Source organism: Aspergillus multicolor, assembly GCF_047715735.1.
Source record: "Aspergillus multicolor strain CBS 133.54 unplaced genomic scaffold BDW74scaffold_8, whole genome shotgun sequence".
In the NCBI taxonomy this organism is placed as follows: Eukaryota; Fungi; Ascomycota; class Eurotiomycetes; order Eurotiales; family Aspergillaceae; genus Aspergillus; species Aspergillus multicolor.
The window spans coordinates 443,848-459,963 of record NW_027395959.1 but is presented as its reverse complement, the minus strand read 5'-3'; the positions used below and the strand labels follow the sequence as shown (position 1 = coordinate 459,963).

Genomic DNA, 16,116 nt, shown 5'->3' with positions numbered 1-16,116 from the left:
GCAGCGAACAGCGAGTGGAGAGAGGAGCACCGAACGGCGGACAGAGAGGGGTCGGAATGGAAGATTGTGATATTGCGCCCTGCCCGGGTTGGTTTGGTTTGACCTGACCCAGGGGAGAACGGCTCCAATAAGGAGGCGATGGGCTCAATTGATTTGATCAAATCTTTCTTGGTTTTGGCTGTCAGCCTGATGGCGATGGGATCCCCGGCGGATGGTGGAGGATTTGGCTTAAGGACTTGATGTCCGACTCCTGCACGAGTCAACGTGACCTCGACTTACAGCTTACAGTACGGAGTAGTAGTCGAATTTTCTGCGCCGGCTTGTTTGTCATGTACAGAGATAGGGGTTCTACATGAGTATTGCAAGTTCAACTGCTCGATTTCAGCCCAGAGTATACTCTTATTATTGATCCAAATCAATCTTTGAGTCTCCTACAAAGCACAGCCCGGCAGAGTGCGTGGCCATATGCCGGGTGCCGTGGAGGCAGCCCATGGTTTGTTCGCCGCGCTAACAGACGCCGGCTCTTGGTGGCAGGCCGGGCAGCCAAAGAAACCAGCGCGCCCTGATTAAAGAATCCGCTTGACCGCTGTGCGTGCACTGGGTGCACTTTTCGCTTCCCATTTTTGCATCCACACTTTGTCCTTATTGGCGCGCTGCTGATCACCTCCCCAGTCTAGTGGCGATCCTTGGGATGTCTGATGCCCCTATCACACCCTTTGACTGTTTCGAGATGGATGCTGAGGGAGGGGCATGTGAGACCGGCAAGCAACTCCTTGGGATATAACTGGTAGTTCGGCAAAAGTACGAAGTATCAACGGTCAACGAAAAGGAAGGGAAAAAACCTGGTCCCAGTGCAGAACAAGCAATGTCACGGGATTGGAGTTACAGAGTTATTCTCCGATGTTGACATCCATGCGCTCAATGTCGAAAGTTGGGGGGAGAAGAGGAGGGTGCCGTTAGCTTATCATATGATAACTCGAGCCTTCTCAATAATAGTAAACTTTCATCTGTATAGTAGCATACTCGTCAAGGGAGGAATATTCATTCATTAGTTCGAAAATTTGATATACAGCGACCCAGTTCTATTTACTATCATAACTCGTTAAAGGTTTAGCGTCACGGTCATGCTATTGCTGTGAACCAGCAAGCAAGGTGGCAAGCCCTGCCATAAGACACTCAGATCACTCAAATACGACTGGCTAGCAGTTTCGCTCTCCGCAGTTCCCTCGACTGGAGATGGTAGAGTCGTGAAGATTACAGCGGTATCTCCGCTGTGTTTAGCCATCAACTCATTCAGTATCAGATGCTGTGCCCGGCTTGGAAGATCGTTGAATGACAACGGCACAGAAGCTTGCTGTGGGTAGCCAGAGGCGCTCGTCCGATCTGATGATACTTCTGAGGCAGAACGACGTTTGTAAATGGACTCGACTGCTCTTCGAGACGATCGAGGAGGCGACATGTTTGTGGCGAACATGATGCTTGGACCGCCGCTCTCTTCTGTATTGACCTGAGCTTCGGGTATTGGCGAAGAACTGAATCTATTGCTTGATGCTGAGCGACTCATAGACGGCCGGCTCGTCGGAGATTGAGGAGATTCCGGCTGGCTGGGTTCAATGATGGTTGGAATATTGTGTCTCTGCGTTGCTGGAAGATTTGTATCCGACGTTGAAGGGTTAACCAGTCCCTGTGCGGTTGTCATCCTGTGTATGCTCGCAGTCTCTTCATCACTCACTGATTCCTCAGAGTCACTACTACTGGTGCCATCGCTAGTGTCGCTAGGTGTACTGTCATCATCAACGAAAGCATCCAGCAGTCGGTGTGTCTGCATGCCCAGATTGACACCTCCTAGACCCCTAAAGCTGGAGATAGATCGTCGTCGCCTCGAAGATTGTATCAACTTCCTCACTCCGCCCGGCATTGAATGACGCGCCTGCCGTTGCTCTTGATTCGAGATCTCGAAGCGAGATGAGCTTCCAACCCTGTTCAATAAACTAAGATTTGAGGACTCATCCGAATTTCTCCGGCCACGTTGGATATCCTCCCACCATGTCTCATCCTTCAGTATCGTATTTACCATTTCGCGGATATCCTGAGATCCCGGAGGAGTGTCCCCATTGACGATCATGCGATACGTCTTCAGTTTGCCAGATGCAAGCCAGAAGACCAGTATCTCTGCTTCGATTCGTAGCTTCTCAAGAAGAGTCTCTACCCTTTTTCTTTCGTCCTCAACGTCGACTTCATATTCCACGAAAACAGCCACCCTCAGCTTGTATGCCCTTTTCCAGGAAGGAACGGTGTTCAAGATGCATCCTAGCTGAAGGATCAAAGTGTATGTGTCAAAATTTGTAGTTAGAATATTTCGTTTCGTTTCACTGTTGGCGTTTATCTCAGCAGACATCTGGATGGGCCAGAGATCGATGTATTTTTTGGAGTCCGACCCGTGCTGCCCTGGCAGTTCGAGCTCTTCGAATCCCTTCGCTACTGCAACATTGATGCGTAGCTGGAACAATAGGTCTTCTAACACCCGGACGTATGTTCGGCAGTCTGCCGACTTCCTTAACGGCTCAGAGATGAGGCTATCTGGCGATTTGGGATTTAAATTGTGCTTATGGTGATAAATAGGCTCGGCAAGGGACCGGCCATCCCGAAACTGGTCGATGATGACGATATTCGGTCGCATTCCTCCTAGGCCAGAATTCAAGACGATATTTCGTACTCCCCATTCAACGGCGGGAGATACCGCGATGTTCACGAAGGCTTTGACCTTTGAACTCTCGACGAGCTTTGTCCAAGTGGTCTGTTGTCGGCGCGCTTCTGGGACGGCAGACGAGAAATCATCCGTAACAAGAACATGACCAAGCACAAACAATGCACCCTTTTTTAGTGAGTTGCAAAATGCGACCAGCTTGAATTCCTCATCAAGGTCATTCACGAATAAAAGGATCTGTGGGCGCCAGAATTTGACGTGCTCTTGCTTCAAACGAAGCAGATACTTGCGCACTTGATGATAGATCAGGCTCTGACTGACATCACCCCACGGCTTCGGAGGAGAAGTATAATGGATCAGTAAGAATAGGGTAATCAAGACACCAAAGCACCCAGTAGCGTAAACACCATCAACGAAAAACATACTCGCGCCGCAAACTAAGGTACCAGTGGCGGCGGTCTGCCAGTTGAAGTAGTGAAAAGAAGGACGGAAATTGGGGGCAGACCCAATCTTCAGCAGGAAACAAGCCAAGTTCGTCACTAAGAACGTCATGAGGTAAGCCATTGTGACAAAGGACGCGATCTGGTTGATGTCAAACAACATTGTCAACTGCGCAGCGATGAAAGTCACAATTATGGCGCGGACCGGTTCGTCCTTCTTCTTCGTGCCTTTGCTGAACAGATTGAGCCCAGGGACTAAGCTGTCTTTAGCAATCGCTTGCAGCAATTTAGCAGATCCAATCAACCCCATCAGAGCAGAAAAGAAACTGGTTGCAAATTCGCCTGCAAGCACGACCACGCCAGAAAGATTTGCCTAGGAATATGTCAGAGTGAGATGACGCAGAGCTCTTCGAAAATCTCACGATTTGGACAATATTGGCATTATTGTAAAGAGAGTCTCTTGTCAAAGATGCCGCCATAGCAAGAATCACAAGGGTATACAAGACAAAGGTCAAAGCTAAGCCATAGAGTGTACCCTTTGGTATAGATCTGCTCGGATTCTTCAGGTCGCCTGACATGCTTGCACCCCTACGCAAATAAGCCTATTATCCAATGATGAAAGTCAGATGCTTACGCGAAGATGCCTCCAGTCGCAGGAAACAGGATTCCGAAAAGGTCTTGAAAGTTCTCCCGCGTGGAGAGTTGGCTCCCGGCCGCCCCCTTCGTAAGCCTAGGCTTGAGATTTTCCAAAAGTGTATTGAAACTGATCCCGGTAAAATGGATCCCGAGCTTCGTGTTTCGAAATGGTTCCATGACGAGAGCAGACACTGGGATGCTGAGTGTCGCGATTAGAAGAATGACAAGCAATCCATTGCTTGCTCGGGCAAAAAGAGCACTGCCCGCCAAGCATATTCCCGTACAAACCACTAAGATGATAGTTCCCCAGAGGTACTGCCACCAAAATCCTTCCTGGAGGAAGTTGTACCAGGTGCCCGTTTCAGCTCCAAAGTTCTGCTTAAAACAGTCAATCAAGCCGACGGCATTCATTCCCGTGTTCAGTACAGAGCCGAGATAAAACACGAGACCAATCGAGCCGCCGAACTCAGGCCCTAGAGAGCGGGATATCAAGTAGTATGCCCCTCCTCCTTTGACTGTTCCATTGGTTGCGATGGCTGATAAAGACATTGTGGTGACCAGGTTGATTGTGTACGATATCGCAAGCAATCCTTGATGTTACAGTCAGCGACATTCCCACTCTAGAGGAGAATGGGGTAGAAACATACCTATCATTCCCAGTAGACCGGCTTGCCCCAAAATGAACCCGAAGCGAAGGAACATCAGAATGCTCAAGACATTTAGACTTGTTGGCACAAAGACTCCTGAGAAAGTAGTAAACTTGTCAGAGGCATCAGACGAGTGGTACCTCTCGCCATTTCTCCCTTTATGGTCAACGCTTGCGTCCCGGAGAGACCCTGCCTCAAGCGACGTGGTCGGTAAATCAGCATTGTTCTCACGATTCCTCCACCAGCCCGAAAAGTAACCTAGAAAGTTCGAAGGTAGGGAGCGGCGCCGGTCAATCGATTCGGACGCCTGGGCGTTTATGGACCCGTAATTTTGGTGTTGTCCAGCAGGCCGCCAATGCAGTAGTCTTGCAGTTTCCTCCGGGGAAGCATTTGCAGGCTCGCTCGGGTCCAGCCTGGACTCATCTGCTTGTGCAGTGCGCGTGGCAAAGTTAGGTCTCCTCCAAGATATAGACCCTGAGGTACTGCCCCCTTGTGAGCTCGTCATCGGATATAAACTCGGCCTCTGTGCCAGCCCGCTGCTTCAGGAGGAATGCCGTTTTTGGTTCACGACATGGACAAGAACGATTAGGTAGACAAGGAGCAGGGCAATTGAGAACCAAAGTATCGTCCGCGCGACGTTAGATTAAGAATGTTGATCTTCAGCGGCAATGACAGCTGTCATGGGAACAAGCCCCCTGTTCTGCTGTTTGATTATTTACAGGGCGACTTCGGGACGGGACTGACGATGACTTCATTTGCCAAGACTTGTTCCTATCACCAGCAGCAAACAATGCAAACCCCAGGAAGTATACTCCGGAGTATGTCGAAGGCATCTCGAAGGTTGCCCATTAGTACGCGAGATGTGCAATTAGACATGATTAGACCTAGGCTCAAACTATGGGGGCTCGTGCCATAATCTGGTACTTAGCAGCCTCAATATATGCACCGTACATTGCCCAGCGCAGCTCTATATACTAGTAGGATGTTGAGAAAAGCTTGAACTTAGTCTAATCACCAGACCCAACGAGCTATGAACAATGGCAATTATTAGCAGCTATACCAAGCTAAAGGGTGATGGGAGGTCTTAAGTACTAAATACGGATGCACCTCGATTAAGATCAAGTCCGTGGGTCGCTATATGGTAAACGGTCCTATCAATAATGCCTGATTCCGGTGGGGGTACAGTAAACCCTGTTATAGTGAGATTGATAAGGGCCACTAGTACCGGCTTGTCCAAGACCGCATGTTTATTGTGCCTCTTGCTTGATGATCTTATTGTTCGAAATCTTCTCTCTACTCATCTTTCCTCGTGCCTTTGCGGAGCTGATGTGACTTGACATCCCCAAATTAAGTAGAAGAAGCCCTTGGTCGCTTCGACAGGATGCACTAGAGGTTCCTCCTGGCTGCAGGTCCATGCCATGGGTGGTTTCTTTACCTCGTCTTGACTGCTGTAGAAAGTCGCGCTAGACAAGGAGGTAGGTCGTTTCGGCTGTGGGAAGAGAGCTTCTTCCAGCAATTGTTCTTGAAGCGAACAGTTTTACTTCTCTTGTAGGCTATCTACAAGCTTCGCCATGTTGGACGTCTTGGTAGCAACCAAGATCTGTACGTGCTGAATCGGGGGAACCACAAGCCATCACCTGGGCATCTGGACGTAGCTTACGTGATCCAAGTCTCCCAGCCTCAGAAAAGAAAGGGGAGAATGGGCGACGCGATTTGCAGCAGCACGGAGTGCGATGCTTATCTGATTCTTATCAGACAAGCTAGTCTACCAGGTTCGCTTGAGTGTACCACCTTAACCACGCGGTCATCTTGCCTTATTACTACTTCTTGCATGAGAAAAAAGCTCTCATCAAAAAGATATAATGCGAAGCACGTGGGGCCAATCAGAAGGGATCTCCGGGTGGCCTGGCGAATGAGCACATTGGGGATTATCTATTAGTCAGCTGGCTATGCAGAGAATGTATATCTTAGAAAATGTGGGAGGGCTCCGAAAGCGGCCTGTCCGCGGTGGGAAGAACGAGGGAAAGAGAGCTAATTCATGCGGTGGAAAGGGAAAAGAGAATTAATTGGAGCTTATATACATTGATTCTAGTGAACCTAAGCATTAATTATCTTCAATTTCTCCTTGTTCAAGAGCCTGTCAATGAAAAATTGTACAATTGAGGGGTAGATCATAGTGGGGAGCTCCTGACTGTCCGATCTTTTTACCTTTCCTTTTTCCTTGATCGGCCCTGGGTCTGACTTCTTTCTTTCCTCTGGGGTTCAGAAATTCGCTCTCAGTATCTCAAGATGTCTCAACAAAAGTCAGGTAAGCCATTAATGATACTTGTCTCTTCCTTCAGCCTGGATCCTCCCCAATATGCATCCTGGAACTTCCCCAGCTCTCTGCCAAGTATAGACTTGGGTTAAACTGTTTCCCCACAATTCTCATTTCCCTGGCTGCTCTGGTGTGTCATGAAGACTCTGGCTAACTCAATGGTCTCTCTATAGCTATTCTCTCTGTCTACGACAAGACCGGTCTTCTTGACCTGGCAAAGGGCCTCGCCAAGCAGAATGTCCGCTTGCTCGCCTCCGGTGGTACCGCGAGGATGATTCGAGAGGCGGGTTTCCCAGTTGAGTGCGTTCTCATTTACCGGCTTTCATGATTCTCAGCCATGTGGTTGTCGATGCGGTGGAAAGAATATCAAACGGCTTGTGCAATGTCCGGGCGCTGACAGACACCAGAGATGTTTCAGCCATCACCCACGCGCCTGAGATGCTCGGCGGTCGTGTGAAGACCCTCCACCCTGCAGTCCACGGCGGTATCCTTGCCCGTGATATCGAGTCCGACGAGAAAGATCTGGCAGACCAGAACATCGCCAAGGTCGACTTCGTTGTCTGCAACCTGTACCCGTTCAAGGAGACCGTCAACAAGGTCAACGTCACCATCGAAGAGGCTGTCGAGGAGATCGATATCGGCGGTGTGACTCTGCTCCGTGCTGCCGCTAAGAACCACTCGCGCGTTACCATCCTTTCAGACCCCCAGGATTACCCTGAGTTCCTCAAGGAGCTCGAGGCTGGTGAGATCACCGAGACCAGCCGCCGATCCTACGCCCTCAAGGCTTTCGAGCACACTGCGGACTACGACACCGCCATCTCTGGCTTTTTCCGCAAGCAATATTCTGGCAACGGCGAGCAGCACCTCTCTCTCCGCTACGGAACCAACCCTCACCAGAAGCCTGCCTCTGCTTGCATGCCTCAGGGCAAGCTTCCTTTCAAGGCTCTCAACGGCTCCCCTGGCTACGTGAACCTTCTGGATGCTCTCAACGCGTGGGCTCTTGTCAAGGAGCTCAAGCAGGCTCTCAGACTGCCCGCCGCTGCCAGTTTCAAGCACGTTTCCCCGGCTGGCGCCGCTGTAGGTGTCCCCCTTACTGAGAAGGAGCGCAAGGTCTACATGGTCGACGATATTGCCGGTATTGAGTCCTCCGGCTTGGCTCAGGCTTATGCTCGTGCTCGTGGTGCCGACCGCATGTCCAGCTTTGGCGATGTCCTCGCTCTCAGCGACGTTGTTGATGTTACCACCGCCAAGATCATCTCCCGCGAGGTCTCCGACGGTGTCATTGCCCCTGGGTATGAGCAGGACGCCCTCGATATTCTATCCAAGAAGAAGGGTGGCAAGTACCTTGTCCTCCAGATGGACGACTCCTACGTTCCTGCTGGCGAGGAGACCCGTACCGTCTATGGTGTTCAGCTCAACCAGCACCGCAACGATGTTACCATCTCTCCTTCTAAGACCTTCAGCAACATCCTCGTTCCTAAGGGTCTCAAGTCCCTTCCCGAGACCGCTCTGAGGGATCTTACCGTTGCCACCATTGCTCTTAAGTACACCCAGTCAAACTCGGTCTGCTACGCCCTGAACGGTCAGGTTGTTGGTCTGGGTGCTGGTCAGCAGAGCCGTATCCACTGCACTCGTCTTGCTGGTGATAAGACTGACAACTGGTGGATGCGATTCCATGAACGTGTCTTGAACATCAAGTGGAAGGCTGGCACCAAGCGTGCCGATAAGAGCAACGCCATTGACCTGCTGTGCTCAGGCCAGACCCCTCGTAACGAGATCGAGCAGGCCGAATATGAGCGTGTCTTTGAGGAGGTCCCCGCGTCATTCACACAGGAGGAGCGTGAATCCTGGCTTAAGGAGCTGGGTGAGGTTGCCGTTTCCTCGGACGCTTTCGTAAGTGCACCAACCGTACCATTATAATCCCGTCCTAACCTCTCGCTCCACAGTTCCCCTTCATCGACAACGTTTTCCGTGCGGCCCGCTCTGGTGTCAAGTACATTGCTGCTCCTAGCGGTAGCCAGAACGACACTCCCGTCTTCGAGACCGCGGAGAAGCTCGGCATGATCTTCGTCGAGCAGGGCACCCGTCTCTTCCACCACTAGACTCCCTGAGCTTGGATGGAGCCGCCCTTCTATAAGGCAGTAGCAAGGTAGTCTACGTACAGAAAGGAATATCCTTGATTCAACTGGCCTTACCCTTTATATGACATGTTTGTAACGACTTTGTTGTTTCGACCCCTTACGGATCGCAAAATGAGAATTGATGCTATTCATTATTGTTTGAGTTGGCGTATGGGATATTTTATACAGTGATACAAATGGAGCTTTTCCCAACACTGGGTAGTTGAGGTCGTAAATGCAGATGTGCGGCCGGTAAAGCCGGTACGTCATTCCATTCGGGTCTTGTGTAAAAAAGCGAATGTGATCATGGCCGTTGGTGTCTTGCTTTGAAGATGAGTCTTGAGAAGAGGCTCAGATCGGCTAAGTAGATATCCTGAGCAGCTGCACGTAAATTTATTGCTGTTTCGTATATCGTGGGCCAGAAAGCTCCCAAGTGTGGAGCGCCCCTTGCTTAACGGCAGATGTCACTCGTTGAGGTCTACTGAAGATCGCCGAGGCTTTAGAGAAGGACATACAATCATGTCAAAACTGCTAGTATCTTCAATGGCCTTGCATGGAGGGTAAGTGAGCCTCATGGGAAAAGTAGTTTGCCGTTTAGGATATCTAAGCCCTGGTGTTCATCGTCTTGATCCGCCAGTATATATTTTTGTCACTTCAAGTGCTTTAACCACAACGCTAGCCTAAGCCCAAAACTTACACATAGACAGATACTTCAGTCTTAACAGACCACCCATAAGCTCGAGACATATTTGTCCACACTCCTAGTTCGCATCCCCAGATAATCATATTTGGCGGCAATCAGGGAAAGCTGGATATAGTTCTTGGCTCTGAAACCCAACTTCACCATCAACCTCAAAGTCGCATCATAGCTATAGCAAAAGTGACTGGGAAACTCACTCACAGAGTTCCTTGATTACAATTGGACTCAAACTCAGGTTATTCGACTTTCTCAGTCACCGTTTGCTTCACTGTAGCTGAAACTACCTCAGGCAACAGACGTGCACGTGACGGGCGGGTAAGCGACACCTCAGCAACCTCCTGAGGTCACTTCGGCTTCCCCAGTGTCAACACCTCCCATCTCCATTCCTCACTTCTCCACTACCTTTTCCCTCTCCCTCTTCTTACCTTCTCTTCGCCAGTCTTCAATCCATTCTTCTACATACATCTACCCTCCTTGTATTTCAGTCGATTGATTTGCGCGGCGTTTCGGGTGGTTAGGTCGTCCTGCGGCCCTTGTAAATATGGCTCCTCTTCCCATTAAATTCACGGAGCTCATTAATGTGAGCCCCCTTTTCTCCGACAGCTTTCTCCGTGGAGGGATCTGAGATGCTAACCTCTTTTTTCCTTCCTACAGTTGACGAATGTTGAAATCGCGGTATGTGCTCGTGCGATCTAGCTCCGTGGCCTCCGCCCCGTGCCGTCGACGCTATCGTCCCAACTCCGCCGCGCCTCCTGCCGATATACTTGCTAACTTCATGTGCCTATAGCCGGCGTCGATTGGTTTCAACACATGTGTAAGTCTCATCTGGATTGAACCTGTCATATCCACCGGTGTTTTTGCTCCGATAGCTAATCTCCATACGTCATACAGACTCTAGAATCGGATCACTTCGTCTGCGTCCGCCAAAAACTCAATGACGAGGATAAACCCCAGGTTATCATCATCGACCTGAAGAACAATAATGAAGTTATTAAGCGACCCATCAACGCGGACAGTGCAATCATGCACTGGTCCAAGAACATCATTGCTCTCAAGGCTCAGGGCCGAACAATTCAGATTTTCGACCTCGCAGCTAAGCAGAAGCTAAAGTCTGCGGTCATGAATGAAGATGTTGTTTACTGGAAGTGGTTCAGCGAAAAGAACTTGGGTTTGGTCACGGAGAACTCGGTCTACCATTGGGATGTCTTTGATCCTACCCAGTCCTCACCAATAAAGGTCTTTGACAGACTTCCGAACCTCAGCGTATGTATTCTCACTATAGTCATTGCAGAAGTGCGAGATCAGGAACTAACAATCTCTTGTCCAGGGTTGCCAAATCATTAACTACCGTGTGAACGACGAGGAGAAGTGGATGGTCGTTGTCGGAATCAGTTCGCAGCAGGGTCGTGTTGTTGGCTCAATGCAGCTATACTCCAGAGAACGCGGAATCTCACAATTCATTGAAGGACATGCGGCGTCTTTTGCTTCGATTCGGGTGGAGGGTTCGCCATTGGAGCACAAGCTCTTTACGTTCGCCGTGCGGACACAGACCGGTGCCAAGTTGCAGATCGCTGAAATCGATCACCAGGAACCGAACCCCAGGTTCCAGAAGAAGGCCGTGGAGGTATACTTCCCTCAGGAGGCGGTCAATGACTTCCCAGTTGCGATGCAAGTATCTCGAAAATACGACATTGTTTACTTGGTCACCAAATACGGCTTCATCCACCTGTATGACCTGGAGACTGGTACCTGCATCTTCATGAACCGGATATCCAGCGAGACGATATTCACCACTGCTCCCGACTCCGATTCCGCCGGTCTCATTGGCGTCAACCGCAAGGGCCAAGTTCTGTCGGTTAGCGTCGACGAGAACAACGTGATCCAGTACTTGATGGAAAACCCGGCCATGTCCGGTCTTGCCGTCAAGCTGGCCTCCAAGGCAGGGCTTCCCGGTGCTGACCACCTCTACCAGCAGCAGTTTGACAACTTGCTCGCCCAAGGCAACTATTCTGAAGCGGCCAAGATCGCCGCGAACTCTCCTAGAGGGTTCCTGAGGACACCGGAGACCATCAACAAGTTCAAGAACGCCCCACAAACCGGACAGATGTCTGTCATTCTGCAATACTTTGGTATGTTGCTGGATAAGGGAACGCTCAACAAATATGAAAGTATCGAACTTGTCCGCCCCGTTCTCCAGCAGAACCGGAAACACTTGCTGGAGAAGTGGATGCGTGAAAACAAGCTAGAGGGCTCCGAGGAACTGGGTGACATTGTCCGACCATATGATATGAACCTAGCCCTGAACATTTACCTTCAGGCCAACGTTCCTAACAAGGTCATCGCCGGTTTCGCCGAGACTGGCCAATTTGATAAAATTCTTTCCTACTCCAAGCAAGTCGGATACCAGCCAGACTACACCCAACTTCTTCAGCACATCGTTCGCGCGAACCCAGAGAAAGGTGCTGAGTTCGCTACTCAGCTCGCCAACGAAGAGTCTGGCGCGCTCATCGATCTCGACCGTGTTGTGGATGTTTTCCTCTCCCAGAACATGGTTCAACAGGCCACTTCTTTCCTTTTGGATGCTCTTAAGGATAACAAGCCCGAGCATGGCCACCTTCAGACACGTCTGCTGGAGATGAACCTTGTCAACGCTCCTCAAGTCGCCGATGCCATTCTCGGGAATGAGATCTTCACGCATTATGATCGCCCACGTGTCTCTCAGCTCTGCGAGAATGCTGGCCTTATTCAAAGAGCTTTGGAGAACACCGATGACCCTGCCGTCATCAAGCGCAACATTGTCCGCACAGACCAACTCAGCATCGAATGGCTGATGAATTTCATTGGCCGTCTGTCAGTGGAACAGACTCTTGACTGCATGGACACAATGTTGGAGGTCAACATCCGCAACAACTTGCAAGCAGTTGTCCAGATTTGTACAAAATTCTCGGATCTTCTTGGACCTAGTCGTCTGATTAGCCTCCTGGAGAAGTACCGCACCGCCGAAGGTCTCTACTATTACCTTGGCAGTATTGTCAATCTCTCCGAGGATCCCGAGGTCCACTTCAAGTACATCGAAGCTGCTACTGCGATGAACCAGATCTCTGAGGTTGAGAGAATCTGCCGTGAGAGCAATTACTACAACCCCGAGAAGGTCAAGAACTTCCTCAAAGAAGCTCGTCTGACTGAACAGTTGCCGCTTATCACTGTCTGTGATCGGTTCAACTTTGTCCATGACTTGGTCCTGTACCTTTACCAGAACCAGCAGTACAAGTCGATCGAGGTCTACGTTCAGCGCGTTAACCCTTCGCGCACCCCTGCTGTTGTTGGAGGGTTACTCGACGTTGACTGCGACGAGAGCATTATCAAGAACCTCCTTACTACGGTTGACCCATCTGTGATCCCTATCGATGAGCTTGTTTCCGAGGTCGAGAGCCGTAACAGGCTCAAGCTCCTTCTGCCCTTCCTTGAGGCCACTCTCGCTACTGGTAACCAGCAGCAGGCTGTCTACAATGCTCTCGCCAAGATCTACATTGACAGCAACAACAACCCAGAGAAGTTCCTTAAGGAAAACGATCTGTACGATACGCTGGTTGTTGGAAAGTACTGCGAGAAGCGTGATCCCAACCTCGCCTACATTGCTTACCGTAAGGGCCAGAACGACTTGGACCTCATCAACATCACAAACGAGAACGCCATGTACAGGGCGCAGGCTCGTTACCTTGTTGAGAGAGCGGACCCCGAGATTTGGTCTTTCGTTCTCAGCGAAAACAACATGCACCGCCGGTCTCTTGTTGACCAGGTTGTTGCGACTGCTGTTCCGGAATCCACTGAGCCCGACAAGGTGTCCGTCGCTGTCAAGGCTTTCCTGGAAGCCGATCTTCCGGGTGACCTTATCGAGCTTCTTGAGAAGATCATCCTCGAGCCCTCACCTTTCAGCGACAATGGCAGCTTGCAAAACCTCTTGATGCTCACTGCTGCCAAGGCCGACAAGGGTCGCCTCATGGATTACATTCATCAGCTCAACGAATTCAGCCCTGATGAGATCGCCGAAATGTGTATCTCCGTTGGCTTGTACGAAGAGGCTTTCGAGATCTACAAGAAGGTCAACAACTACATTTCAGCGGTCAATGTCCTTGTCGAGAACATCGTCAGCATTGACCGGGCGCAAGAGTTCGCTGAGCGCGTTGAGCTGCCCGATGTCTGGAGCAAGGTTGCCAAGGCTCAGCTGGATGGCCTTCGTGTTTCTGACTCGATTGAGTCCTACATTCATGCCAACGACCCATCTAACTACAACGAAGTCATTGAGACTGCCACGCATGCCGGCAAGGATGAGGACCTTGTCAAGTACTTGAAGATGGCCCGCAAGACACTGCGTGAGCCCGCCATCGACACCGGCCTCGCCTTCTGCTACGCGCGCCTTGACCAGCTTGCAGAGCTTGAGGACTTCTTACGAACAACCAACGTTGCTGATATCGAGGCTTCCGGTGACAAGGCCTATGAGGAGGGCTACCACCAGGCGGCCAAGATCTTTTACACGAGTATCTCCAATTGGGCTAAGTTGGCCACCACATTGGTACACCTTGAAGACTACCAAGCGGCTGTCGAGTGCGCCCGCAAGGCAAACAGTGTGAAGGTGTGGAAACAGGTCAACCAGGCGTGCGTTGACAAGAAGGAGTTCCGCCTTGCTCAGATCTGTGGTCTTAACCTCATCGTCCACGCGGAGGAGTTGCAAGATCTTGTTCGACAGTATGAGCGCAATGGGTACTTCGACGAGCTTATTGCTGTGCTTGAAGCTGGTCTGGGTTTGGAGCGAGCGCACATGGGAATGTTTACCGAGCTGGGCATTGCTCTTTCTAAGTACCACCCTGATCGTGTCATGGAGCACCTCAAGCTCTTTTGGTCCCGTATTAACATCCCCAAGATGATCAAGGCCTGTGAGGAGGCTAACCTCTGGCCGGAGCTTGTCTTCCTCTACTGCCACTACGACGAATGGGACAACGCTGCTCTCGCGATGATGGAGCGCGCTGCCGATGCCTGGGAACACCACTCTTTCAAGGACATCATCGTCAAGGTCGCCAACCTGGAAATCTACTACCGTGCCCTCAACTTCTACCTGCAAGAGCAGCCGCTACTCCTCACCGACCTGCTCCAGGTGCTCACTCCCCGTATCGACGTCAACCGTGTCGTCCGCATCTTCCAGACTTCGGACAACATTCCTCTGATCAAGCCCTTCCTCCTCAACGTCCAGTCTCAGAACAAGCGGGCGGTTAACGATGCGATCAACGATCTGCTGATCGAAGAGGAGGACTACAAGCTCCTCCGCGACTCGGTGGATAACCACGACAACTTTGACGCCGTGGAGCTTGCCCAACGCCTGGAGAAGCATGACCTTATCTTCTTCCGCCAGATCGCGGCGAACATCTACCGCAACAACAAGCGATGGGCTAAGTCGATCGAACTATCCAAGCAAGACAAGCTTTACAAGGATGCCATTGAGACTGCCGCTATTTCTGCGAAGTCGGAGGTGGTTGAGGAGCTTCTTCGCTACGTAAGTTTTCTTACTCCTTCATCGTATTCACAGTTTGCTAATTTCATAATAGTTTGTGGACATTGGTAGTCGCGAATGTTACGTTGGCATGCTTTATGCTTGCTACGACCTGATCCGTCCCGATGTGATCCTGGAGATTTCATGGCGCTACGGTCTTCAGGACTTCACCATGCCGTTCATGATTAACTTCCTCTGCGAGCAAACGCGTACCATTGAGATGCTGAAGAAGGATAACGAGGAGCGGAAGTCGCGGGAGGTGACACAGAAGAAGGATGAAGACAACACTCCCATTCTGGGCGGATCGAGACTCATGCTGACGCAGGGTCCGGCAGCGCCAGCACCTCCTGTCTACGGACAGGCGAATGGGATAACGCCCCATGCCACGGGGTTCCGTCCATTTTAGAAGCGCGTCTTGATGTTGTATTTGAGGGGTAAATTTTCTTTTCTTTTTTTCTCATCATGTGTATCCACTATTTTTGATACGATCTCGATTCCTCCCTGTGTCTTGTGACCTCTGGGCCGACTGCCTGAGGACGCGTTAGTAGGTAATAGCATTTCCTCAATTGTTTCACAATGCCGAGCGTGGAGCAAAACAATAAGAGTAACCAAGCGTAACCTGGGAGCGGTGCCAAGGAGATGTGCGCTGCAATAATCGTCACGATGTACAGAAATTGCAGCTAAACACCGAGCCTTGACCGAGGCCAAGAGGGAGGGCCAAGAAGGTGAGGAAATTATTGGATGGGGAGGACGTAGAGGGGATCCATGGACGATGGGCGAAGGATGTTTGGAAGGTCTCCGGTGTGATGATCTGGGAAGGGAGATGCAGTTCAGACAGGGTTGGGAATTCTTGTCCCGTCTTGGGAGATAGAAGGTGTGGATATGGGAGGACGAAGCACAGCAAGGGACAGGATCACGAGACCTGTTCATGAGGCACGAACCAGGCTGGATGCATCGTGGATCTTTTTTAGTGCGACTCGAATCAAAACTGGGGCAGCGTAAAT

At 50.7% G+C, this 16,116-nt stretch overlaps 3 protein-coding genes across 3 annotated transcripts; 2 read left to right on the top strand and 1 right to left on the bottom strand.

Annotated features, from left to right (window-relative positions):
* Positions 1-1,102: 1,102 nt before the first annotated feature.
* Positions 1,103-5,306, bottom strand: BDW74DRAFT_167184 (putative cation chloride cotransporter; the record flags this gene model as incomplete). The annotated part of the gene is made up of 5 exons (XM_073726664.1): positions 1,103-3,520; positions 3,570-3,735; positions 3,782-4,373; positions 4,431-4,853; positions 5,243-5,306. 5 exons carry the CDS (start codon positions 5,304-5,306, stop codon positions 1,103-1,105), a joined length of 3,663 nt encoding a protein of 1,220 aa, XP_073585265.1.
* A 1,355-nt stretch (positions 5,307-6,661) lies between these two features.
* BDW74DRAFT_150622 (phosphoribosylaminoimidazolecarboxamide formyltransferase/IMP cyclohydrolase) lies at positions 6,662-9,125 on the top strand. The gene is made up of 4 exons (XM_073724043.1): positions 6,662-6,738; positions 6,921-7,047; positions 7,155-8,640; positions 8,694-9,125. The coding sequence occupies exons 1-4, from the start codon at positions 6,720-6,722 to the stop codon at positions 8,847-8,849; spliced, it is 1,788 nt and encodes a 595-aa protein (XP_073585264.1). The 5' UTR covers positions 6,662-6,719; the 3' UTR covers positions 8,850-9,125.
* Positions 9,126-9,952: 827 nt separating this feature from the next.
* Positions 9,953-15,986, top strand: BDW74DRAFT_150621 (clathrin heavy chain). Its single transcript, XM_073724042.1, has 6 exons — positions 9,953-10,147; positions 10,222-10,242; positions 10,355-10,381; positions 10,459-10,830; positions 10,895-15,115; positions 15,168-15,986. Exons 1-6 carry the CDS (start codon positions 10,109-10,111, stop codon positions 15,516-15,518), a joined length of 5,031 nt encoding a protein of 1,676 aa, XP_073585263.1. The 5' UTR covers positions 9,953-10,108; the 3' UTR covers positions 15,519-15,986.
* The last annotated feature ends 130 nt before the right edge of the window (positions 15,987-16,116 follow it).

What these genes read in the sequence shown, in the direction of transcription:
- BDW74DRAFT_150622 (XM_073724043.1), top strand. An exon ending in GAGGCGGGTTTCCCAGTTGA is followed by an intron (nt 7,048 to 7,154) that starts GTGCGTTCTCAT and finishes GACAGACACCAG; the next exon opens with AGATGTTTCAGCCATCACCC. An exon ending in CCGTTTCCTCGGACGCTTTC is followed by an intron (nt 8,641 to 8,693) that starts GTAAGTGCACCA and finishes CTCGCTCCACAG; the next exon opens with TTCCCCTTCATCGACAACGT.
- BDW74DRAFT_150621 (XM_073724042.1), top strand. Translation starts at nt 10,109, where the DNA reads ATGGCTCCTCTTCCCATTAAATTCACGGAGCTCATTAAT. An exon ending in AATTCACGGAGCTCATTAAT is followed by an intron (nt 10,148 to 10,221) that starts GTGAGCCCCCTT and finishes TCCTTCCTACAG; the next exon opens with TTGACGAATGTTGAAATCGC. An exon ending in CGATTGGTTTCAACACATGT is followed by an intron (nt 10,382 to 10,458) that starts GTAAGTCTCATC and finishes TACGTCATACAG; the next exon opens with ACTCTAGAATCGGATCACTT.